This window comes from Abrus precatorius, unplaced genomic scaffold (genome assembly GCF_003935025.1).
Source record: "Abrus precatorius isolate BTA unplaced genomic scaffold, Abrus_2018 Scaffold4, whole genome shotgun sequence".
NCBI classification, from domain to species: domain Eukaryota; kingdom Viridiplantae; phylum Streptophyta; class Magnoliopsida; order Fabales; family Fabaceae; genus Abrus; species Abrus precatorius.
The window spans coordinates 17,914,083-17,939,325 of record NW_020874384.1 but is presented as its reverse complement, the minus strand read 5'-3'; the positions used below and the strand labels follow the sequence as shown (position 1 = coordinate 17,939,325).

Below are 25,243 nucleotides of genomic sequence, written 5' to 3'. Positions count from 1 at the left end.
CATGATTAAAGCTTATCTTTCTCTGATCCACTTGTTTTTCTTTTTATATACTTTTTATCTGTTATTTCCATTCTACTTAAGACCACGAGTTTTTGCGGGTTTCAATTTCAAAAATGTTATTTTAATTATAATTTTTTAACTCCAGTGATTAAGATTAATTTAAACAGTAAAATAATATTTATTGCATATTTTAAATTTTAAAAAAAATATTTGTATTGATCGAGTTACGTGGATTGTCTAATATTCATCTCCTCCCATTAGCCGTAAAAGTTAATTGTTACAACCTTTTTTATGGATAGAGCCTTCGACGGTAAAAGTAAAACGAAACGCTGTTTTTATGTTATAAAATAAAAATACATGATCATGAGTTTTTTTTATAACAAAAAGAAACAAGAATATTATAAATTTATAATTATTGCATTACGTACAAATTTTAATTTTATAAAAACGTTTCAAAGCGACATTAAATGATGCTTTTTAAAAAATGGAAAATTATCTATAAATGTTTATAATATTTGTAGGTATAAAGTATTGATTGTATATAAGAAAGAAAATAAATTATAACATTTGTATAAGCAAAACGGGTCCCATAATCTCAAAGCAAAGGTATTAATCGGGAAATGAATCCTCCGTAACGACATCATTGGAAAGAATTTTAGCTATTAATACTACTAAACCATTCCTTTTAAAAACAATAACAATTAATATTAGATTAGTGATTGAAAATTTTCACTAAAGAAGATTGAGATCCGTATTAACCGAGTTACTTTGTTTGTCACTTAGATATTTATCTCCACCCATTAGCTGTAAATTTCTATTATTGCATCCTTTTTATGGATAGCCTTTAATGATAAAAGTAAAATGAATTGTTGTTTTTATGATATTTAGTAATACAATGAGTATACTAAAAAGAGAAAATATATTTTTATTAATTTTAATTAATAAAAGTTGTCATCAGTTAAGGTAAATTCTTATTTAAAACCATATATTGTGTTTTTTTATTTAACACAATTGTTTATATTATTTATATATCAACATGATAAAATACACATTGAAACAAAACAATTTTTCTTAAGAACATCAATTTCCAATGATAACAAGTCCCAACCAAAGCATCCGATATTATTCCCGTTTTACTTGTGTAATCTCCCAAAAGTGGCCCATTTAGTAATTTGTCCCTCAACAAATGCATTATGCATCTGCCATGTTTGTTTGATTTTATTCACTTGGTTAAATGATTAATAAAAAAATTGTAGCTCCTATGAACTAAGGTGCATTTTAAAATGAATTTTTTTTATCTTTACTTTTGATTTGAAATACTTAAAAATAACAAAATTATTAAAAAATAATTTATTACATTAAAAATGAAAAACATAATAATTTGTTTAAAATAAAATTTAGAGTTTTAAAATGTTTAATTCAGTTATAAAAGAAAACATGTTGACAAAATCATAAAAAACATTGATAACTTGTGCTAAGAATAACGATTAACAAATATCTAATGTTTATAATAATTCAATTTTTTTATAATTTTAATATACTGGTTTTTTTTATGTTTTGTTTACTATTATTTGTTTTTATCTTCTTAATCAGTGTTGTGAAAACACTTGTTAATCATTATAATATACGTTATATACCAACCAAACCAATCTTGACGCATATTCATCCATTCTGGGCTATAGTCCAGAGCATAAGTATATGCAACAAAGAACATAATTTAATGGCAGCATTGAATCTCACCTAGAGGAAGATAGAAACAAATAATTTATTTTACAATAATGGATTGTGTGTTGTGTGTTCTGTTAAAAATATTTTTCAGTTAAGAATAATTATTACATTAAAAACATAATAATTATTTATTATTTTCTGAACAAAAATATTTAATAAAGTATAATTCAATGCTTTAACATCACATATTTATAGATATACAGTTTTAGAAAGTTTCACTAAATAAAATTAAATATAATATTTTAATTAAAATTATTCATAAATAATAGTTATTATTGTGCAAATCTTGAAAATAAAACTTTATTTTTAATTAAAGAAAAATACCAAAGACACTCAACAATCCATTATCGAACCGAATTTCACTTGGGAGTTATGGCAGAACGGGAGCACTTGAGAATAGAATTTTAGAGAGGGGGAGGAGTGCAGTATGTATATTTTCACCAAAGATATATTAATTTTGTTTTAAATTTTAAAATATAAAAAAATATAATATATTAATAATTATTTATTATTTAAATATCGTATAATTTGTTTGATTTAAATTAATATAAATATTGTATATAGAAATCTAAATTATTTTTAGTCAAGGATATATATATATGGTAAAAAAATATTATATAAAATTTAAATTAATTTTTAAAAAAATTTCTTCTTGCTCTTTAAAACTTTATTTTCAAACAGTTTTTTAAGATACTGCATTTAAATTATGTTTTATAATTTGTCTAAATTGTTTATAGATATATATACTTGTCAAAGAAAATAATATTTACACGGTAATATATATACAAATTAAAGTTAGCGTTTCATTTTAAAACTAGAGAGGATCTTGTTCTTTGTTGTTAGTCGTGTGTGTCTATATATATAATAGGATTAAAAATATAAATTTTATTTAATATTTTATCTAAAAAAATCACGAGATATATGAATATTTACCATTAAAATTTATTACAAATAATAATAATGATAACATAAAATTTTACAAGATTTTTCTAAAGTGTGTTTTAAGCCTCAATTTGCGCGTTTCACGGAAGGTCTTTTAAGGCCCTAATTGAGTCCATGAGGAGAGGTGAAAAAGAGAGAGAGAGTATATGTGCAAATTAAACGTTGCTTTTTTTAGTATACTTGTGAAATTATTATTAACCGAATTCTACAAAAACCTTTTTATATTTCAACACTGCAAGTTGTTTCCTAACAAGAATCAATTATGGCCTTGCCAGCTCAATGGTAATTTGAATCCTATTAAACATTAATACCACTCGTTTTTAAAAAAATAATGGTTACCAAATTAAGAAATTAGAATTAAAGTCACCCTGACAGGTATGTAGAATTAAATTCCCGAACTATATTTGCTCCCCATTCAAATCCACAGGCCAAATTGGCAGGTAATCATAAAAATTACTGCTACAATTAATCTAATCTTTCCATTTTAACATGTGGGCCCTCCCAGCGCGCGCTTTGACGAGCATACGAACACTATTGAATGCTTGACCGCACACGAACTCCCGGCACCTGTAATGAACGGCTACAAATTCGAATTCAGAACTGATGAAAGAAAAAGGAAAGCAGGGACTATTGGGGAATAAAGAATGCCACGTAATGATCTGCCAAACTGGCATTGTGGCGCCCCCATGGGAAGGAAGATGGAGACGCACGCGCGTGATGACAGCTTTATAAAATCTCCTAGACCCTGTTCCCTTCTTCTTCATTCTAACTCCAAAGCGTGCCACTCTGCTCTCATTACTACTCTCTTTTCTCTTTCTTTTTCTCTAGACAAGGAATCAATTACCCTGTTCACGTTTTCCTCTCTCATTTCTAACAACCACAAAACCCTTCAAACCAAGTAAATCATCTTTCTACATACCCTCTTCTTCTTCTTCAATCATAACTTAACTCTACTCTTGTCATCATTTTAGACTCCTTCCATGGCAGCTTTTCAACCTTCTTCTAATTCTCACCCCTAAACCCTCTACCCCACCACACTTTATTTCCTGTTTCTCACTCTCCCACCTCATCATTCCCTTTCACTCGTGCTGCTCCAATTTATTCCCACACCAAACATGTACAGGTTGGAGAAAGCGCGGAGAGAACAACAAACCTTCCTCCTAAACGACGCTAAAAACCCCTCCTTCTCTTCCACCCTCCTCGACAAGATTTACCGTTCCATCGACGAAGGAGAGAGAAAGAGCGGCGAAATGAAGTTCTACACAGAAACAACGGGGAAGAAACAGAGCAGAGCCATTGAAGCAGAAGAGTTAATGGTGCTCGAGAAATGGATGGACAGAAAGGGAATAGAAAAAAGTGAAATTCAAAGGGGACAGTGGAAAATACAAACGGACAGAAAATCGCATCGACGTCACGATCATGACCAAGATGTTCTGTTTTTCAGTTCAACTTCAAGTTCCTCGGATTCTAGTTCTGGGTTGTTGTCATCATCTGACACAGAATCCATGTACGGAGTGAGATCGCGTGTTTCGTGTTTCGCCCCACCAAGGCCCAAGCCGGTGAAAACGAGCGTGACGTCAGAGAAGACACACATTGCAAGTAACGAGGAAAGTTTAATCAAATCGAAATCTCGTGCTTTGAAGATTTACAACAACCTGAAGAAGGTGAAGCAACCAATCTCTCCAGGTGGAAAACTCACCAATTTTCTCAACTCTCTGTTCACAACAGGGAACTCAAAGAAATCCAAGGGCACCCCAACATCCACACCCTCTTTCGAAGACGTGAACGCAGAGCGAAAAGCCAAGTCAGGACAAGCCTCCACGTGCTCTTCCGCGTCGTCGTTCTCACGCTCTTGTTTGAGCAAGACTTCACCTTCTTCCAGAGACAAGAGTGTTAAAAGAACGGTGCGTTTTTACCCGGTGAGCGTGATCGTGGGCGAAGATAGTCGACCGTGTGGCCACAAGTGTTTGTATGAACGAGAGGACACGAGTTTAATGGCTGTGTCCGTACCAACCGCGTGGAAAATTGGAAAGTCGTGTATTAAGAAGAACGATGAAGAGGTTCTGGATAAGAGCAAGCGAGTGGAGGAAACTGCTAGAGAGTTCTTGAAAGAGTACCATCGGAACCAGAGGAAGAGCGATTTAATTTTGAGGGATTTTCCTAACGAGGACGAAGACGACGATGATGCTGCAAGCTATTCAAGTTCGGATCTTTTCGAGCTTGATCACCTTGCGGTGATGGGAAATAATAGGTATTGTGAGGAACTTCCAGTGTATGAAACTACTCACGTTAGTACTAATCGCGCCATTGCTAATGGCTTCATAATGTAGTTCTGTTCATTACAAGTGTATCATAATAAACTTACAGAATATGATCATTTTGTTTTTCATAACTGTTGTCAATTTAAATTACCAGATAACAATGTAAATTTTAATGATAGAATAACGTAATCACACGGTATTTAAATTATGTCCCATTTTTTAGAGTTTTTTAATCATTTTATAAATCATGATTTGTAAGAAAATGGTTTGGTCCAGATACCCTGATTTGTTTGAGATGATTGTGGGTTAGTGCGAATTAGAACATGTACAAAATTAGTCGCTTTCTACAGAGTTTTGTATGCCTAGCGAACCTTAATATTGTTTGAAGTATTAAATACAAATACCAAAAGTAAACATTGTACGCTTAGGAGGGTCACTTTTTCTGGTGATGGTGGTGCTTGATTTTGTGGCGGTGTGAACTGAATCTGGCTGCCCTCTGGCTGAAGCAGACAAACGCATAACGTGTTAGATACAGTAACTTTGATTTCTTTGTACGGGTACGTATCTAGGAATGTGTGCGTGTACAGAATGTTTTTGGAGTGACGGAGAATATGATAAAAAGCACAGTAGCTAGCTGATTTATAAAAGTGAGTAGGGTACTCCGTTTTGTAAAAGGAGAGAGGTGGGGATTTGTTGATTCTTGATCACGATCAAACATTCACACAGATACTGACAGAGTAGTGAGTTAGATGAAGAAGGAGGAAAAGAAAGAAGTGATCGAAAATAAAGCAAGAAGAGGAAAACGAAAGATTCGAGATCGTAATCACAAGCAAAATGAGAGGGTGTGATGGTAAAGGGAAAGGCAGATCTTCGCCCATGGGAATAGAGAAAGTGAATACTAAAGCTTATGCTTTCTCTCTTTCTTTCTTACTTCCTCTCTGGAATTCGTATTTTGTATTTTGTTTTGGCCCCCGTAACTTGCAGGTTGCGCTACCATCTTCAACGTTCAAAGAATATTGAAAGCATTTTTTTTTCCTTTAAAATTTAAAATGTTATGCTTTGATGGGATTTTGGGTTGTATGGTGGCAAAAAAAGTTATTATGGGAGGGGCAAATGATGGCGTTGAGTGATGGTGCAGTTAGTTTTGAAGACTGGTTGGGTACATGGTACAATGCTAACTCTGCTTAAAATGATGTTGTTGAAAGCAAATACAAGCCACTGATGCGCGGTAAAGTAGGCAATTATTGTTGCGGGTGTTAAGACGTTAATTAAATTAGTCACATAGGACAGGCCAATGGTCAATAGCATTCGGTGCTCGTTCTTTTTCCCCTTCGATTTAAATAGCCATCCGTTTTCGCTGTACTTAACAAGTAACAACGTTATCTGATTACTTGTTTTTACGTTATTATTCGTTATATTATATTCTCTCTCCTTGAGAAGTGATTTTTTGTTATCAAGTCATTTTACTTATAGTACGTTTCGTTTCTTTACTATCTCATTTTATTAAAAAAATGCTGATGTAGAACGATTGCTTGTTGAAAGAAAGATCGTAGCTACATGAATCTTTCCTTGTGTAAAAGAATTGAGGTAAGAAATGTTTAAGGAGCTTGCGTTATAATTCAACCTAACTTTTATTGTGCCAAAAATAGACTGATAATAACTACAAATTCTGTAAGATAATTATTATAATCACTGTTTCATGTGCCTAGTATTAAAGGCCCACTTGCAATAGCACTTCGTTCTAAAACTTCCGATGTGGGTTTTTTAAAAGAAAAATGAGGCCTTTAACAGCATTTTCAGCCACAGCTCAGCTGCTATTAAAATGATTTCTTCTCTAACCGTCATTCAATCTCGTAACTCCTTTATTTTCCCAAAATAGAGAGTAACTCAAAACTGTGCAAGGGAAGGATAGGGAAGCAACCCAAGAATAAATTTCTACATCCAAAAGCAAAGGTATAAAGGTTGTGAAGAAATCCCTAGTTGAGATACTTCGTGAAGGCTTTTTCTAGTCTGTAATTAGTTGTGCGGCGTGCGCTTCCTTCTCAACTGTGCACTTTTAAATCCGATATTTACATGCATTCTTTTCCACTCCAACCTTATAAACAAAAATAAATTCAACATTTGATATTAATTGGTTAACGAGATAATACAAAAATATGTAAAAATTCCAAAAGGATTTTAGGTGTGTTTATTATTACTTCAAGTGTCTCTTGTCATTCCGATTTAGGTGATTTTATTTAAAATCTTATTATTTATTATTAATGATAAAAATATGATAAATACAATATTTAAATAAAAATAAGAATAAATATATAAAAATATCAATAGACACTTCACAAAACTTTTAATACAAAAAATAAATATGGCAGTATGAGCTAGTGAGACTTTGAGGTTAAACCTTGTTGAAAAAAACTGTTTAGCGATACTGAATTTAAATTTAAAATTTTACTTTAGTAATATTAAGCCGCTTAATACTTAAAATAACTTCTTATAGTTATATATATATTTAAGCTAATGTGATTATTTCGAGTAGATATGACAAGAGAATAACTTTCGATAGTTATATATATACTTTTTAAGCTAATGTAATTATTTCGAGTAGATATGACAAGAGATGGATGTTTAATAGTAGAAAAAAACCTAGAATTATTATTTACTAATTTAAAAGAAAAGACTAAAAGAAAAAAAAAACATTTAATAACAAATCCTTTAAATGTAACTATCATTTATATCTAAACACATATTTTTAATTAAACTTTAATGGGATTTATTTTTAGAACAAAAATTAAAAATCTATTCACTTATTTTTGTAGCAATTTTTTTAAAAAAAAACTAAATTAAGTCGCGTGACTTATCTTATTTGAAATATTAATTTTTTATTTTAATATTTTTTATTATTTAAAAATATATTTTTAAAATTATAAAAATTTAACATAATTTTTAACAAATAAATTAGCATAAAATTTAACAAATTATAAAAATATATAGGGATCGGATTAGAATACCTGATTAATAACTTAAACCAAATCAAAATTAATAGATTCGTTCGAATAATCAGGTATAATTAACTTTTAAAATAGTGAATTCAATTTTTTTAATTAAATATTAAGTTTTTTCTGTAATCCAATAAACTCAGCCCATTTCCGCATAAATTTATAAACTATTATATAATATTTATATTTTTATATATGTGTATCAAATGTTATTATATTTTCAAATTTGATTTTTAAATGAATTACTACTTAAATACAGATAGAGGTATTTGATATAAAAATTAATGAAATTTCTTAATTTAACTTGATAGTTATGAAATTTTATAGACTACAGTTTGTTTATCTTTAAAATACACACATGATTACTCAACTCAATTAAACTCTTCGTGGTGTAATCAAGTTAATTTGTATCACATGTTAAAAAAATTGACTCAATTTGTTCTGTTATTTTTTTTCAATCGATTCAAATATTTTCTTTGAAATCGGACCCGAACCAACGGGGGATCAGCCGTATCTCATATGTCAAATCAACGATGAAGTACTTTTGCACGATGAAACAAGGGTCCCCAGAGACGCATGTGCATGGCAATTCTTAGGTAAGAGGCGTTGGATCATTACAATGAAAATCGTATTTTAAGTGCTTCATAAACATTGAAAAGGGTACCACTGCAATGTGGGGTTCATTGTAAGTAGACCTAATAATAGCCTACTCAAATAAAGTATATAATTAAGATTACTACGTGATGAGCATGCATATGGTTTCAATGTAGGAAGACCCACATAATAAGAATCTCTCCTTAGTCAAAGTATCAACATGATCACATATCATTTAGAAACTAATTTACCTGTTACTTGTGCAATTAGCGGATGATGGATCTATAACTTAATTATTCAAGAAATGCAGGTAGGGAAGTCCATACGTAATTTTTAATGCACTAATTCACAGTTTTAAGTTGAAAATTAGTGCCAAGAATTGTATTAAAAACTGGGTCACGGGATTAAAATTTTGGGTAGGGATAGTTCCTATCATTTTCGTTTGTTAGAGATTCCGTACAGTGGTGAGTTGGAGAAGTAGCCGAGCAATGATGAGAGGAATAAATTTTTGCTGTCTCATCCAAAAGACTATCTTTTATCCAAAAGAAAAATATTCACGTTCAGATAGTTGGCATATACTAAATATATATTATCATTACAAACTACTATTAATTGTCGTTATGGGTTATATAGAGACTGACTCAATTGTTATGCTAAAACCTTAGCTATAATCATAATTATTCCCTTTCTTGGGTCAGAGCTTGGACAATCTAAGCTATATAACATAAACTGAAAAAGTCAAAATCATACTGCTAAACGCCTTTATTCTGTATATAATCCATCCTACGAAATGGAATATAAAAGAATAACAGAAACCGAAATAAGGCTCAAAGGTAACTCTTATGGGGCCTTTCTAAAGTGGTAGCTCTAGCATTAAGTAACCCACCCTATGCAACAAAAGAGCAATGTATAAAGTTGGCCAGAGAAGATAAACATTAGTGTCCATCGCTAACCTGTGCTATGGTTAGTTTTGTCGGTCCACACTTCAATATGCCTTTTTATTTTTTATAATCTAAATTATTCAAAATTTGTATTTCATATGATATTGTATATTTTTATTTTAGTTTTTACTTACTGTTTTTATACGAATAATTATAAAATATTTTAATTTTAGTACATTTGTAATATAATTTTTATATTATTAACTAATCTGAATACATTATAAATATCATTTTATATTAATTATCATAAAAAATAATCTTTTTGTTATAATAATTTATAATTGATGATAATGCAAACAAATTATACTCTCAATATATTTAAATTAAATTGTTAAAAAAAACTCAGATATTAAAAAAATTATAAAATTATTCATTTTAATGGCACGTCAAATTTTTTTCTTTGTTAGCAAAAGACAAAAGGTAAAGTGATTGGTGATCCCGAGGTGAGTTTCCACAACACTGTTAACCTAAACCACCGCTTTCGCTTTATCCTTCAAAGTACAATTAAAGTGAGAGGCTGAAGATGATGATTATGATATTTGCATCTAGTTCTACAGGAGAATCTCTTTCTCTGCCTCTTTCGTTCTACTTCAAAAGCCAAAGCGAAGCTCCCGAATAACGTTCACACAACAATACTCTTGCATCCGAGTTTTGGGCTTCGTTGTTTCATACTTGGATCGCTTTACTTTGAATTTGTATGGACATGTGCTAGTTGCAACAGTTCACTGCTTTTTACACATTGATTTAAAGGAATCAATTTTGATATTTCAACAGCTAACATATGAAGTGATAGTGTAATTTTTTTTTGTGGGTCACTTTTTTTTTATACGCACATTCTAAAAAATTAACTAAAAATTAAAAAAAAAACTATTAATTGATTAAAACATGTATTTATTATATTTCAATAGCTCCCCCAAAGAACTACTTTAACCTTTATAAAGAGTATTCTTACTTTATTTTTAACTAATGTATAACATCTAACATCCATTATTCAGTAGTCTTATACACATTCTTTTTAGATTTTTATTATATTTTTAACTAAGTTTGACTTATTACCTTTTTAATAATATCAAATTTTGTCTATCACAAAATTTTCATTATTAAACTTTTTTTTCAATTATGAAGGGAAGGATTAATTTTTATTTATTCAAAATTGGTTGAATGAGTAAGTAGTTAATATATTAAACATATACTTAAATAATTTATTTATATTTTGAATTGATAATCATTTTTTTTGTGATTTCATAGGTTGCACTTGTAGCTAATGTGAAAGGTGTGATATTATTTTTTTTTGTGTTCGATTAGTATGATCGAGTAAAAAGAAAAAAAATAGTATTTGGGCTGAAAAAATAAATGGATAAAAAAAAGCTCAAACGCCTTTTCTGAAATATGAGACCATTTAGCCCATTAAAAAATGTAATAGATGCTTGCATTTAGAAGAAACACACATATAAATATAAAGTTAATTTGTTCTTTAAAGATCGTGCCACTATATTAATTTTTTGTTTAAGATTAATGGTATATAAATACTACATTCAACATTCAACTAATTTGAGTTAAATATCTTTTCAATTTAGTTATATTCTCACGAGCTAAATACACTGCTTATTTACTTTTAAATTTTTTTCTTTCTGGCGTTGTCAATGCATATTAGGTATTTATAACATTTTTCACACATTTTATGAAACCTTATTAACTACCATTTTATGAGTTATACGTCGATTAGTTTTAAAATTACAAACACTGTTTATTTAGTCTTTAATATTACCAAAAAAAACATTTTAATAAAGTTATTAATAGATTATTATTTTAGTCACTAAAATTTTTAAAACAAAGAATAAAATAACCTTTGTTTAGTAATTTGAGATATTACAATATTTTTTATAATTTAAAGAAGTAATTAAATTGATGATTTGTACTTGTGATTTTAAGGATTAATTTGTTTAAATTACTCTCTCTCTCTCTCTCTCTCTCTCTCTCTGGTATCTTCTAAGAAATCTAACTTCCTACATCGTTGGAGAAGATCGTTGTGGCCGCTTATTAAAATGTTTGTTTTGGTAAAAATAGAACTAACAATGATATGAGAATGATACAAAAAGTGACCATGATAATGATTTAATCAAACGTTTAATTAATTAGTCTTGTTATATCATATCTATGCTCTGGGTTTTGAAGTAAACTCCGCCCAAATTGTCTCCCGTTGCCACCACCTTGCCATTTTCCCAAGGTCAAAATTTATTGGTAACATTGTTAACTCCTTTTTTCCATACACGTTATATAGATAAACTAAATGAATTGGCCTGCCAAAATTCTATCTATTCACTTGAACTAGTTATTTTATCCCCTCTTTGGTTTTTGTCCTTTATCCAATCCTAAAACTTCAAATGGAGAACAACCATATTTGGTGGAGTGGAGAGAAAATAATACAAGGTATATGATGAAAAATACTACATTGAAACTAAAGAACTATGAAAAAAGTTATATCCATTGGTATAAACATGATTGATTTGCATATATATGATCAGTGAACAATTTTTATTTTTATTTTTTGTTTTTATCACCCATATTATGGGTGCAATGTTAGAAATCTCGGATGCAATTTTTTAAGACATATTTAAAAAATAACAAAAATCGATGAACTAACATGAAAGAAATGACAAAAGAAATTACAAGAATCCTTAAAATAATATAAAAATAAAAAATTTAAACAAATAATAAATAATAATTAATCAGTAAATATTTATTTTCATTATTTAAAGTTTTTTTTTTCTTTAAATCCAATAAATTAGCCTATCTTAACCCAGTTTATAGCTAAAAATCACACCCGTCTAATAATTTATTGAGAGCTAAACGGACTGCACGTTAGGCCGGACCAGTTTTGGCAATCTTATTTTTATATTTGTCTGTTACTAAATAATATAATTGTTATACGAAAGTAACCCGCGGGCATTTGCGTACTAAAAATAAAATTGAAATGGGCAATGTTCATCATCACAAAGTCCGTCGAGATTGTCCTGTGCAATTGGGTATGGCGTTAACAACAAAAAGGGATTGAAGGTTATGATTAAGGCACCACTGAATCTCATTGCCCCATCCACAACATTTCAAAAGACAGAGACATGAACATGAGTAACAGTCCTCGCTCTGAGCGTAACCTGTCTCGCCAATCTTCCAAATCTAATTTGGGAGTGAAGCAAGAGACAGCTACTTCTCTCCCTTCTGGATGCTGTCGAGGCTTCAACAGCGTTAGGACTGTGTCTTCCACCGCCCTAACATCGCAACACCATCAGCTTCAACAGCGTTATGAAAGATTCCAAGCAAAGGTACTCTTGCATTGCATGCATCTTATGTCAAACCAAACTTTTCATGAATACACGTGAAGGAAGATAAAGATTATATAGAATTCCGTGGCTTAAACAAATTTTATATTCTGTATATATGCTTATTTGTTTGTTTATTTCTTCACCTCAAACTATTAAAATGCTAACAACCACAAGCATGTATTATTATCGGGGGTTGGACCTGAACCACGTTGAGTCTCCACTTAATAACAAATCAACTTCATTTTTTTTGGCTTGACTCCTCTTAAACTCGTGAATTATAGTAATGTAATGACTAAATATCGAATTTTATATTGATTGGATATGTTAGATCAATAAATTTACATTGGATTTATAATTTTGTGCGATTGGATTTTATATAAAATCACTTTGTCAAATTAAAAAAAAATTATTAATGTTTACATTAAAATATTATTGTTCTATTATCGTTAAAAAATTATATATTGTCTGAACTCAAAAATTATTTATTTTTTATAAATAATGATTTGAAATATAAAAAATCAAATTCAACTTATTTATAATTTATTTTATTTATGCGGGGATTATGACCCGGGATGGCAAAGTAAAGGGCCAACACATTTTATGGGCTTCACTTCGGGGGAGGGAGTTCACGTTTGGGTAAAGAAACGGGCCAGAGCCTGTTCGTTTTGTTGCGTTCATGTCCAAAATTAAAGTAACCGTCATTCACAACTATTGTATTGAATTTGCATAAAAATAATATAAAAATTTTAGACGTAATTTATTCCATAAAATGTTTTAATTTAATTGTGAGATTGAAAAATAAAATCAAACTAAATCTTACTCTTGATGTAAGTAAAGTCACCGTCAATTGATATGAAAGGATTTTATTTATATTATTGAGTTTAAGTCTTTAATATTTGCAAAATTGAATAGTTTCGTATGCAATATAAATTCATTCTTGTTGCTATATTAAAAAGTTGGAAAGAAAAAAGAAAACAAATGAGTTTAAATATTAGTGATGATATTTGGTTATTTGGTTGGGTGTGTGGGGAAGTAGGTGGCTGGTTTGGAAAAGGAGGTGCAAAGGCAGAAAGAACTTAGAGTGATGTATAAGAAAAGAATGGAAAGGACACAAGATTACTTAAGGTACTGTCTCCAAATCGCACAAGATAATGGAATCTTGGACCTCATTCTCCACTCCAAAGGTGAACTTCAGCTGCCACAATCTCCCCCCCCTCTCTACACTCCTCAGATTCCCACTCCTTCGCATCACCACCCCAATCTAACGCCCATCATCCATCAAGCCAAAATCAACGGATGGTATATTAATCCAAGTGAGGCAAGTACTTAATATCTTAGTAAGACCCATTCCCATTCCCATCAATAAGTATTTTTAAATTATTCTGTGTCAATTTTTTTCAATTTCTTATAACTGTTGTCTATATCTAAAAAGAGAGTCCAACATTTTTTTTTATTACATTCTTTATATATAATGACTGTAGAGATAAAGTCGATCTTAAGATATTAGTTAAATTATAATTTTTTATCAGAAAACATAAAAAGACACTCATCCCATGATTCTGATGAATTTTAAAAAAGCATTATTAATTTTTAACTAGTGTCTAGTAAGACCTTTTTTTTTAAATACTACAATACATTATTTTTATCTTGATATGTTATTATTAAATTTAATTCTATTATTAATGTTTTTAAAATATGTTTCATTTCCTATCAAGTTTAATCAATAAATTTTACAAAATTCATTTATTAAGAACAAATAAAATAATGGATAATTTATTAAAAAAATGTAAAATTCTTTCTATAAGATCCATCATGACCTTCTAAATAGTACTGCATAAAAAAGGTAAAAGAGGAAGTATGTTTGATTCTAACTAGCCATGCACGCATAATCAATACTGTAAAATTAAAGATTTGTAATTAATATGAGGCATATGATAAATAAAATAAACTTGAACAGATTGAGTTGGAAGAGAAAATAGGGCAGGGAACCACAGCGGACATTCATAAGGGAACATGGCGCGGATTTGATGTGGCGGTGAAGTGCATGGCACCTGAATTCTTCCGCACAAACACAAACGGTGTCGTATTCTTCGCTCAGGAGCTTGAAACTCTCGCCAAACAGCGCCACCGTTTCGTGCTTCACCTTATGGGTGCGTGCCTTGAGCCTCCTCATCATGCATGGGTCGTTACGGAGTATCTCAACACCACGCTAAAGGAGTGGCTCCATGGCCCAGGAAAAAGGCCCAAAACCCGAATTGTGCCACTCCCTCCTTTAAAAGATAGAGTAATGAGCGCCTTAGAGATAGCCCAAGCCATGCAGTATCTCCACGAACAAAAGCCCAAAGTCATTCACCGTGACTTGAAGCCCAGCAACATTTTCCTAGACGATGCCATGCATGTTAGAGTTGCGGATTTTGGACACGCTCGCTTCTTGGGTGACGATGAAATGGCTCTCACCGGAGAAACTGGTAAGCTCAACAAATACATATACATATTGTATTTGTCACTCACCTTATATTGGACACGTCCTTTTGTTGTTTTCGCTTTTTTCAGGAACATACGTATACATGGCACCCGAGGTGATTCGGTGTGAGCCCTATAATGAAAAATGTGATGTATACAGTTTTGGAGTCATACTGAACGAGCTTCTGACTGGAAAATACCCCTACATTGAGACAGAATTTGGTCCTGCCAAGGTAACATTGTCCCATTGATTTTCAATTACTTGTTTTATTAATTTTTTATTTGATTGATTAGCTAATCAATTCCGGTCGTAATTGATATTAAAAAAAATAAAAAAATCTTATTGTTATTTTTGTGTCGTGTGTTCGGAATACGTTATTAGATTGCTATGGAAGTTGTGGAGGGGAAGCTAAGGCCTATGCTTCCATCAAGGGACGATGGTGACCAACTGGGAGAGTTGGTTGACCTAGTGTGCCTTTGCTGGGACGGAACTCCATCTACTCGACCATCCTTTGCAACCATTAGCCTCAGCCTTAAAGGCTATGCCAATAGGGTCCTTCAAAATTCACACTAGATATGATCTGATGCATGAATCATTTATATACGGAATCAATATAATATATAATCAATTTAATGTAATTTTGAGCGGTTTTGATAACGAAAGTCTAAAAAAATAATAATTCGTTAATGTTGTCTGTAAAAGTATAAAGCAAGTCGTAATCACGGTCCCCTTTCAAGATTTTGTACTTTATAGTTGTCGTTTTGCTGGGAAGATGATGTTTATGAATTCCGATTTAAGTCATACAGCAATAAGCATGGTTGGATTAGTATATATATATTTACAAATTTGTTCCTCAATTGTGAGCTGTAGGGGAGATGACGACAGATTTTGGTGCATACTCCCATAATATCTTCCACCTATTGTATGCTGGCAATGTGCAGTACTTTCTGTGCCTCTTTCTTCCTTCTGGCCTGCTGCTGCCAGACATATCCTTTTGTCATCATTTTTCTAGGGAAACAATTTGTTTGTTTTATAAATATATATTTTAAAATAACCTTTACTGTTGTTTGGTTCAAACAACATAATTTTTAAAACATTAAAATTGTGGTTTTGTAATCACTACAACTCAATTATATATTGGACACCAGCAACTTCTCATTTAGAAATGATATTTCTTATTTTTTTTCAATTATCTTTCTATTTAAATCGCGTATTTTTAAATAATATCCTTAAGATTTAAAAGAAGGCCAAAGATGTTTGAGTATGAAGCATTGAATTTTCACATTATTTTTTTTATATCTACAAAACAACTTAATCTCTCTCTCTTTTTTTTTCACTAAATAAGATCAATTTCACGAATCAATCGATATTGAATATTTCTATCGTAAGTATTTTTTTAATTCATACCGTTGTATTTATTTTTTACGTAAAAATGAGACTGCGAGATCGAATAAGTACATTGAACTTTCTTGAAGTAAACGATAATTGCATTTATGTTGTTTTTCTTGAAAATTTATATATATCTTTCTTGCACTCCTTTTATTTTATCATTTTGAAAATAAACCTGAGACTTATGAATTATTATTTTTTTATAAAAAACCTTATAACCTTTATAAATCATTTAAATTTTTTAATAGATTTATTTGTATAGTTTATATAAATAAAATTTCACAGCATAAACTTTGTCATTTTAAAATCGGTTTCATTATTTAAATAATAAGGTATAATGTTATATTTTATACTATATATTGTTTTTTTAATTTTTTATTTGTTTTGTATATACACGTGTGCATTTAGAAAATGTCCTTAGAATAAATAAGTCAATAAAAGTTGGGAAAATTTATCATATAATTTTTGTTTCCCTTTTTAATAGCACATGGGCAGCTTGAATAATCCACGTTGTGAATAAACTAACAAACGTTGAAGGTTGCTACTTAATTAGGGGAAAATATGAATTTTGGGTTATCCACGTTCCCTAATTTAATTCCCACAATATTTGAATCGCTGAATAGTTTTGGGGATGAAAGTTGACAACCATAAGAAGTCAATTAATATTAAAAATAATAACAATAACAGCAGTTAAATATGTAATATTAAAACACCGTTGGTTTAATTTTAAGTATGTTGTTACACTATGGATCAATTCAAATAAATTATAAATGTATTTTTATATTAATTACTAAAAAAAAAATAATTATTTTTAACACAGTCATTTATGATTGAATTTTACTGTTAATATATTTGAATTAAAATTAAAATTTATTAGACTTTCACATATAACACTTACTTCACCGAGATTTAATCAATTAATTGATGATATAAAAAATTATAAATAATTAATACTTAGAGCATAAACTAATTGTTACACTTATTTTTATATCGTCAATTATTATGATTTTTTACTGTTACACTTATTTTTTATTTTAATTTAAAAAAAATCTTATTCATCAGTTTTCTTTCGTCCATAAAATATAATTGTTTTCCTAATTAGATTAATAAAAATAAAGATGCATCGATAATTGGATTATTGACTAGGAATTAAGCTCCAATATTTTTTTATCAATATTAACCTCACTCTAATTAAATTCTATTTTTAAGGTTATTCTCAGAACTTTCTCAAATTAATAAAAAATAACTCAATATTACACTTGACAATACAATATCGTAAAATTTATAAAAAAACAAAGATAAAATATTAAATTAAAAAAAAATCAACAAATTTTTTGATAATTGAATTTTTTTATTAAAAGTAGAAGATTCAATTTTTATTAAAGGTAGTCAAATAATAATAATAAAATATTATCACACTTTCATTATAACTTTTATTTGCTTTCAATGTGATTTTTAATAAAAATATTTATTAAAATATTAAATAATATTTTTATAGCATTAGCTTACGCAAATTTTAGACTTATTAACCAGTGTTTGAAAAACCTTATACTGGTATTTGAAAAATGAACTATTTCATAAATTTTGTCTGTTTGTTTAATGTGGGTTACGGAAGTTACCCATTATTCAACGTAAAAACACGCTTTGCAATTCTTTTTTATTTTGTGAAACTCCTTTTCATTTTGTATACAAACATACTTTATTAACCTGTACTCTCTTGGCCCTTCGAGATGCTATAGAACGTGGGCTTTGAAATATTAGCATTGACCCAAAAAAAAAAATGCAGGATGCGCGACAGAACCCACAATTACTCCTTCAATAATTGTAGCAAAACCCATTTCTCTAAGGTAATTTTTAAAGTAAAATAATGTATTAGAATAGGTAATACAGTAATATACTCTTTTTAAATAAAATAAAAAAATTATTAATAGCAAATTTAGTACAAGTAAGAAAACAACGAAAAGTTATAAATTTCTAAAATTATCAATGACAAATTTTTTTAAGATAAAATTTTTATATCCAAAATTTGCTTGTAGATCCCTAGTTCAGGATTGATCAGATGGACACGTTTCCAGAGAAGCAAATTTTACGGCTGATGCTTTAGCTAATAAATACGACACTTCCCTTTCTAGCTGATAACATTTTTTTATACTCCCTTATCGTGTCGCCAATGGATCAAATTCATTATTATTTTTGGGAGCCAACATAAAATTTTACTTTAATTAATTACTCACTCTATTATTTCAATATAATTTTACAAAAGGAATATGATTTGACTATTTGATATAGAACGCATATAATTATTAAAATTTCGTTGAATAGGCGAAGAAATTAATCTATCTGCAAGTAAATTAAAGTTGAGCTTGATAACTAAATTTAATAACTTATTATTACGTAGTATATTATGAAATAAAAAAATTAAAGCATAAATATCTGATGAAATGAAATAAAATTTAAAAAATGTTATTTAGGTGCTTCAAAATGTCACAATATTGAGTGTAAAGAAAAACAAATACATGTTTGTATTAAAAATAATCTATATTTATTAGTCATAAATATTAAAAAAGTGAGTGAAATATCAAAACATATACCATGCAAAAAAGTAGCAGAGAAACAAACATTTCATCTTTTACTTTAAATCACATAAGTGTGTTCTTGTAATTTAGTTATAATATCTATAAAGTGAACAAAAAAAATAAAATCATTCGTTATTTGAATCAACAACTGCTAAAAACCTTTTCCTTTAAAAAAATAAAAAGGTGAGCTGTTGCTTGGGATTGGAATTGAGTGAGGGCGTAGTAACGTGCAATAATTAGATTACTCAGCCCACCCTTTTTTAAAAGAAAAGTATTTAGCTTTTGTCACGGCCACAGGCTAAGGCCACTAAAGTAGTGGTTTAGGTCACTTACTAAATCAGGCCTATATATATAGTATACATCCACATCATCAATTTTTAATATTCTTTTAAAATAAGCATAATATATAATTATTAACTAGTTAATGAGTAATATAAAAAAATAATAAATATGATCTTATCATGTATCTTTTTAAATTAATTATTGTTTTTTTCTTATTATATCTTTTTAAATACATATATTTTGTTGTTAATATTATAATTTAATATTAAAATAGATAAAAAATTCAATGACTAAAATCATCAATTGTTAATAATTTATTATGAAAATATAATAAATGTCTTGTGTTTATAAAAATTTTAGAACTAAGCTTAAAAAATATAATTTTAATAACTCACACAGTTCCGACCCTAGGCATTTTAAACCAAATTAATTATAAATTATATAACGCCTTTTCATAAAATTTGACTTTCAAATTAAAAAGTAAAGGGGCATTATCTACAGGAATAGGTTTGGTTGGGTTTTTTTGTGTGTCTTTTCACTTTAGATGATGTAAGATTTTAATTATTTAAAATAAATTTTCTTTATTATTTTTTATATAAATGTTCTCAAGTTTACTTTTTAAAAAAGTTTATAGATTGATTCAATTAAATTATTTTAAAATTTCTACTCAGAATCTACTAAATAAAAGCACAAAAGTTAACTAAAACTGAGAATTTATTTGTTGTATTTTTTAAAATTCTAATCTTACACCGTATTACTTTTTTTTAATAAAATTTGCTACTTATATTTTAAAAATTATTTCATATTTAAAATTCATCATAAATCTCAAATATTTAGATAAAAAATAACTAAAGTATTCTAAGCAAGAAGAATTTAATCAAAGAATTAAATTTACTTAGTTAAAAAAAAAGGAAATATAACTGTCTTAAAAAGCTTAAAGAACCAAATTCACACACAACACAAATTAAATAAATTTAGAATACAATAAAGTCTGTCAAATAATATGTATAATTATACACAAAATCACGTGCGTATAAGTGGATTTGTTTTTTAATCAAAATGATTTATAATTATAATTTTATTAAAAATAAACAATTACTTTAAAAATAGTATAAATTAAGCATTAAATTTTTAATTTCATGCTGGCTGTGATCATGGATTGTGTTTGTTAGTAAACAGCAACACTTGATACGCTATTTGTTTATGAGTTATTACATCGATAGAGTCTTCGCTTTCGATGGCCTTCCTCGGGATGTAAAGCCACAATTTCCTCCCACTTCTCATTGCTTCATCAACCTCTGCTCTAAACACTCACACCTTCCAATTAGTCTTTTCCGACTAGTAGCTGTGGTTTTTGACTCACATGTAAGCGAAGTCACCCTTAACACCTTAATCCCCGCTAACCACCCGTATTTGTTATTTGTATCTATACTTGTGTTTTTTCAACCTTTGCCAACCAACTTTATCTGTCACCCACTGTTTACAAGCTCACACACATAACTAGTTACAGCTCCACTTGATCTGTTTCTTTTCATACTCTTTTGTTTATTATTATTTTGTCTATTTCTAATTGGATGTCCAAGTTAGTAGTTTCTCTTGGTATATACATATAATTATATATATAAAAAATTAAAGCATGTATAATAGTATCTGTTTTAGTTTGCTATGGCAAGAGGTGGTTGCTATTTGTTAGTCTATTTGTGCCTTGTGATTGCTTATTAATCTGCAGGTGTACATTTTTAAAATACATGCGTAGGGTTGTGAATGGATGCTATTAAGGATAACGGTGAAGTGAGCATGGCGGAAAAGAAAAGAGAAGTGGTGGTGGCGATTCCAAATGAGGGTGGTGGTGAATCTTTATCTTCGAAGCTGCAGAGTAGGGTGAATTCGCCTCACAGAACATGTACTGACAACGAGGTTGTTGCAAAGTCGCCACCTTTGAATTGTGCTTCCCCCGAAATAAGGTTCGTTCCCAGCCCAAATAAGCCCCCCAAAGTTCCCACTTCCAATGCCAACCTCACCAACAGAAAATCATTCACAAGGTCAGTGTATTCCAAACCCAAATCAAGATTTGGAGAACAACCTTATCCAGTTGATGGGTCTGTTTTGGAAGAGAATGGTACATCAACTTTGCAAGAACAATTGGGTGTTAGTTCACCGTATAAAGCATCACCTAATAACAACAAGCCAGGGACGTTTAATAGAACTGTCTCCATCACTTCCGTGATCACTCCCAAGACGCCGTTGATGGCGTCTCCTGGGCATGCTGAGGAGGATTTTGATGAAATCATTTACAAGAAAGTTGAATTGAGTAAAAGCAAGCGTAAGAGATTGACTACTAAGGTTTTGATTGAGTGGTTTGTGTTTGTGTGCATTGCGGGTAGCTTGCTGGCTAGTTTAACTGTTGGGAAACTGAAAAGGACTGAGATTTGGAGTTTGGCGTTTTGGAGGTGGTGTGTGCTTGTGATGGTGACCTTTTGTGGTATGTTGGTTACCAAGTGGTTTATGCTCATTGTTGTTTTCTTGATTGAGACCAACTTTTTGTTGAGGAAAAAGGTGCTGTATTTTGTACATGGACTGAAGAAATGTGTCCAGGTCTTCATTTGGATTGGTTTGGTTCTTCTCACATGGGTGCTTTTCATTAACCATGGGGTCGACCGATCTGAATTGGCCACAAAAATTTTGAATGGGGTGACATGGACTCTTGTTTCCCTTCTCATTGGAGCATTCCTGTGGTTTGTGAAGACACTGTTGCTGAAGATCTTGGCATCAACTTTCCATGTCAAGTCTTTCTTTGATCGAATTCAAGAATCAATCTTTCATCAGTACATTTTGCAGACTCTCGCTGGCCCTCCACTTATAGAAGAGGCTGAGAAAGTTGGGGCATCACAAAGTGTTGGTCATTTTAGTTTCAGGAGTACAGATGGTAGAGGTGGCACAAAGAAAAAGGCTATTGATATCGCGAAGCTTCACCGGATGAAGCGGGAGAAAGTTTCTGCGTGGACTATGAAGATTTTGGTGGATGCAGTGACAAATTCAGGGCTGTCCACAATCTCTAATGCTCTAGATGAAAGTTTTGAGGATGGAGAAAATGATCAAACTGATAAAGAGATTACGAATGAGATGGAAGCAATTGCTGCTGCCTATTACATTTTCATGAATGTTGCTTCCCCTGGTTGCACGTAAGAATACATGCACTATCACTTCTAGTCTAGTAGCTTGTAAATGTATTTGTCTTGCTCCTTTTTTTCAGTATATGCCACTCTCCTGCTTCTCATTAAAGGTTCTGTCATTATGATTAGGTACATTGACGAGGACGAACTCCGGAGGTTCATGATTAAGGAAGAAGTGCGTGTGGTATATCCCCTACTGACTGAAGCTGAAACGGGGCAAATTACCAGAAAATCTTTAACCAACTGGCTGGTAAGGTCCTCTATATTTTTGGTCATATTAAAATTTGTCATGGTATTGAAAGACTGAAATTCTGTTTGGGTAAACTAATAGTTTCACTCCTTAATGTTTGTAATTGTTTGTCTTCATCAGTTGAAGGTATATCAAGAACGCAAAGCATTGGCACATGCCTTAAGTGACACCAAAACAGCTGTAAAACAACTGAACAAGCTTGTCACAGGAATTCTAGTAGTGGTGACCATAATAGTATGGCTTCTACTAATGGAGATTGCAACAACAAAAGTACTTTTATTCCTCTCATCGCAGCTATTACTTGTAGGTTTCATGTTTGGAAACACATGCAAGAATATATTTGAAGCTATCATCTTCGTGTTTGTAATGCACCCATTTGATGTTGGTGATCGATGTGTTATAGATGGTGTTGAGGTAATCTTTAGCTACTAAATTTTATTTCCTTGTTTGGGATTTGCATTTTAATGCCTTCTGATAATCTGGCAGCTATTGGTTGAAGAAATGAATATATTGACAACAGTCTTCTTGAAGCTTAATAATGAAAAGGTGTACTATCCAAACTCTGTTCTTGCCACAAAACCGATTAGCAATTATTACCGAAGCCCAGATATGGGTGATGGTGTAGAGTTCTCAATTGATTTTACGACACCAGCAGAGAAGATTGGGGCACTCAAAGAAAAAGTAAAGAGGTAAGCTAATTGTGTCTTCATGGGTAAATGAATAGTCTTTATATCCTCTCTTTTCTCTGAAAACTTTGATGTTCCCTTCGTGGAATGTGTTTTCGTTTTAAGGTTATGGCTTCCAAGCATTATTTTGTCCATTATGGAACACTGACATATGAACTAATAAAGGAAAAATGAACACCTTTATAAATGCCTTCAAAGTTTTTCAACAATTAGTTGTTATAATTTTCTTTCTAATCTAAATTTAGGAAGCACAGTATTGTGTTCAAGATATACGAGTGGCACGTCGCATTATTGTATTGTGAATTAAGATCTTGCTTATAAGTTTGATTGAGACTTGTTGTAACTCAAGAAGTTCATCTTAAGACTGTACACAATTTTTCCCATACTTGTCCAAAAGTCTCGGGAAATTTAAAAGATGACTATGGTTTTGTTGTGAAATTGGAACAGCTCTTATTGCTGTCCAGTTATGCCTGTGCTTTTCTAGTTTTCTTTGCTCTAATGTCCTTCTTAAAATTAGGTACTTGGAGAGAAATCCACAATACTGGTATCCTAATCATGGCTTAGTAGTGAAGGAGATTGAAAATGTAAACAAGATCAAGATGGGTCTCTATGTTACCCACACAATGAACTTTCAAGAGTTTGGGGAGAAGAACAAGCGGAGAACTGAACTGGTTATGGAAATAAAGAAAATATTTGAAGAGCTCAATATCAGATATAACCTTCTTCCTCAAGGTGTTCACCTCAGACATATGGAACCAGACACGAGTGTACTCAATAGATGATTCTTACTCATTGCTATGCAGCTGCATGCACGTGCCTCGTCTGTTTATTTCTTTTCACCTGTTAAATTCCATCAAAAGTTTTCTTTGCTGGATCAATTCATGATAGTTAGGAGTGCTGCTTTACTAAAAGTATAGGGCTTTAACAGACAATACTAACAACGATTATAAACTATGACTTTAGGACTCATGTATGACTATACGAACCTTCAAAGTGGATCCAATTTTGTCCCACAATTGAACTTCATCCTCTGAGTCTGTCTATATTTCTGATGTTTGTTATATGGAGGTTTAGCTTGGTCTCTTTTTCTGTCATAGTTGGATTTCCTCTATCACTCTCTCTCTGGCTGTAGTAATTGAGATAGATCCTAGGCCTAAAAGGAAAGTGTAACTGTATCTGTACGTGAAAATGTTTTACTTCTTCTACCTCGATTGTCAATGGCAACGGTTTTCCATTTTCTTAGAGTACTTGTAGGCTCTGCTTGTTTTTTTAACTCATTTTTCTTCATTTTTTACCTTAATTTTTTATGAATTTATTCTCGTGAAAAACTTTCATTCTATTCTCCCGGATTCGCAGAACTAGTCCCTTTAGTTATTGATTTATAAAATTATCACTTTTAATTTTTTATTTTATAAAATAACATTTGTTTTAATTTTTTCTTTCACTTTTGAGTATCTTTTTCATAATAAAAAGATGAAAGTGAATGATATTTTATAAAATTAAAGACTAAAATAAAAAGTTTTATAAAATCAGATACTTGAATGATATTTGTTTTAAAGAAAAAGTAAACGTTGCAGACAAAGGCATTACAAGACTTGTTCTCAAGTGGACCTTTTTCTTGATGATAAGCTTATCCTAACA

The 25,243-nt window shown here is 30.5% G+C and overlaps 3 protein-coding genes across 3 annotated transcripts; all 3 read left to right on the top strand.

The window, feature by feature from the left end:
• Window positions 1-3,438: 3,438 nt before the first annotated feature.
• Window positions 3,439-5,674, top strand: LOC113865561 (protein BIG GRAIN 1-like B). Its single transcript, XM_027500215.1, has one exon. The coding sequence runs from the start codon at window positions 3,786-3,788 to the stop codon at window positions 4,998-5,000; it is 1,215 nt and encodes a 404-aa protein (XP_027356016.1). The 5' UTR covers window positions 3,439-3,785; the 3' UTR covers window positions 5,001-5,674.
• Window positions 5,675-12,578: 6,904 nt separating this feature from the next.
• Window positions 12,579-15,819, top strand: LOC113866237 (serine/threonine-protein kinase STY46-like). The gene is made up of 5 exons (XM_027501118.1): window positions 12,579-12,782; window positions 13,819-14,100; window positions 14,740-15,250; window positions 15,336-15,478; window positions 15,628-15,819. Exons 1-5 carry the CDS (start codon window positions 12,579-12,581, stop codon window positions 15,817-15,819), a joined length of 1,332 nt encoding a protein of 443 aa, XP_027356919.1.
• A 4,873-nt stretch (window positions 15,820-20,692) lies between these two features.
• On the top strand, window positions 20,693-24,845 carry LOC113864912 (mechanosensitive ion channel protein 10). The gene is made up of 6 exons (XM_027499146.1): window positions 20,693-20,858; window positions 21,250-22,675; window positions 22,796-22,916; window positions 23,037-23,330; window positions 23,403-23,605; window positions 24,120-24,845. The coding sequence occupies exons 2-6, from the start codon at window positions 21,258-21,260 to the stop codon at window positions 24,382-24,384; spliced, it is 2,301 nt and encodes a 766-aa protein (XP_027354947.1). The 5' UTR covers window positions 20,693-20,858; window positions 21,250-21,257; the 3' UTR covers window positions 24,385-24,845.
• Window positions 24,846-25,243: the final 398 nt, after the last annotated feature.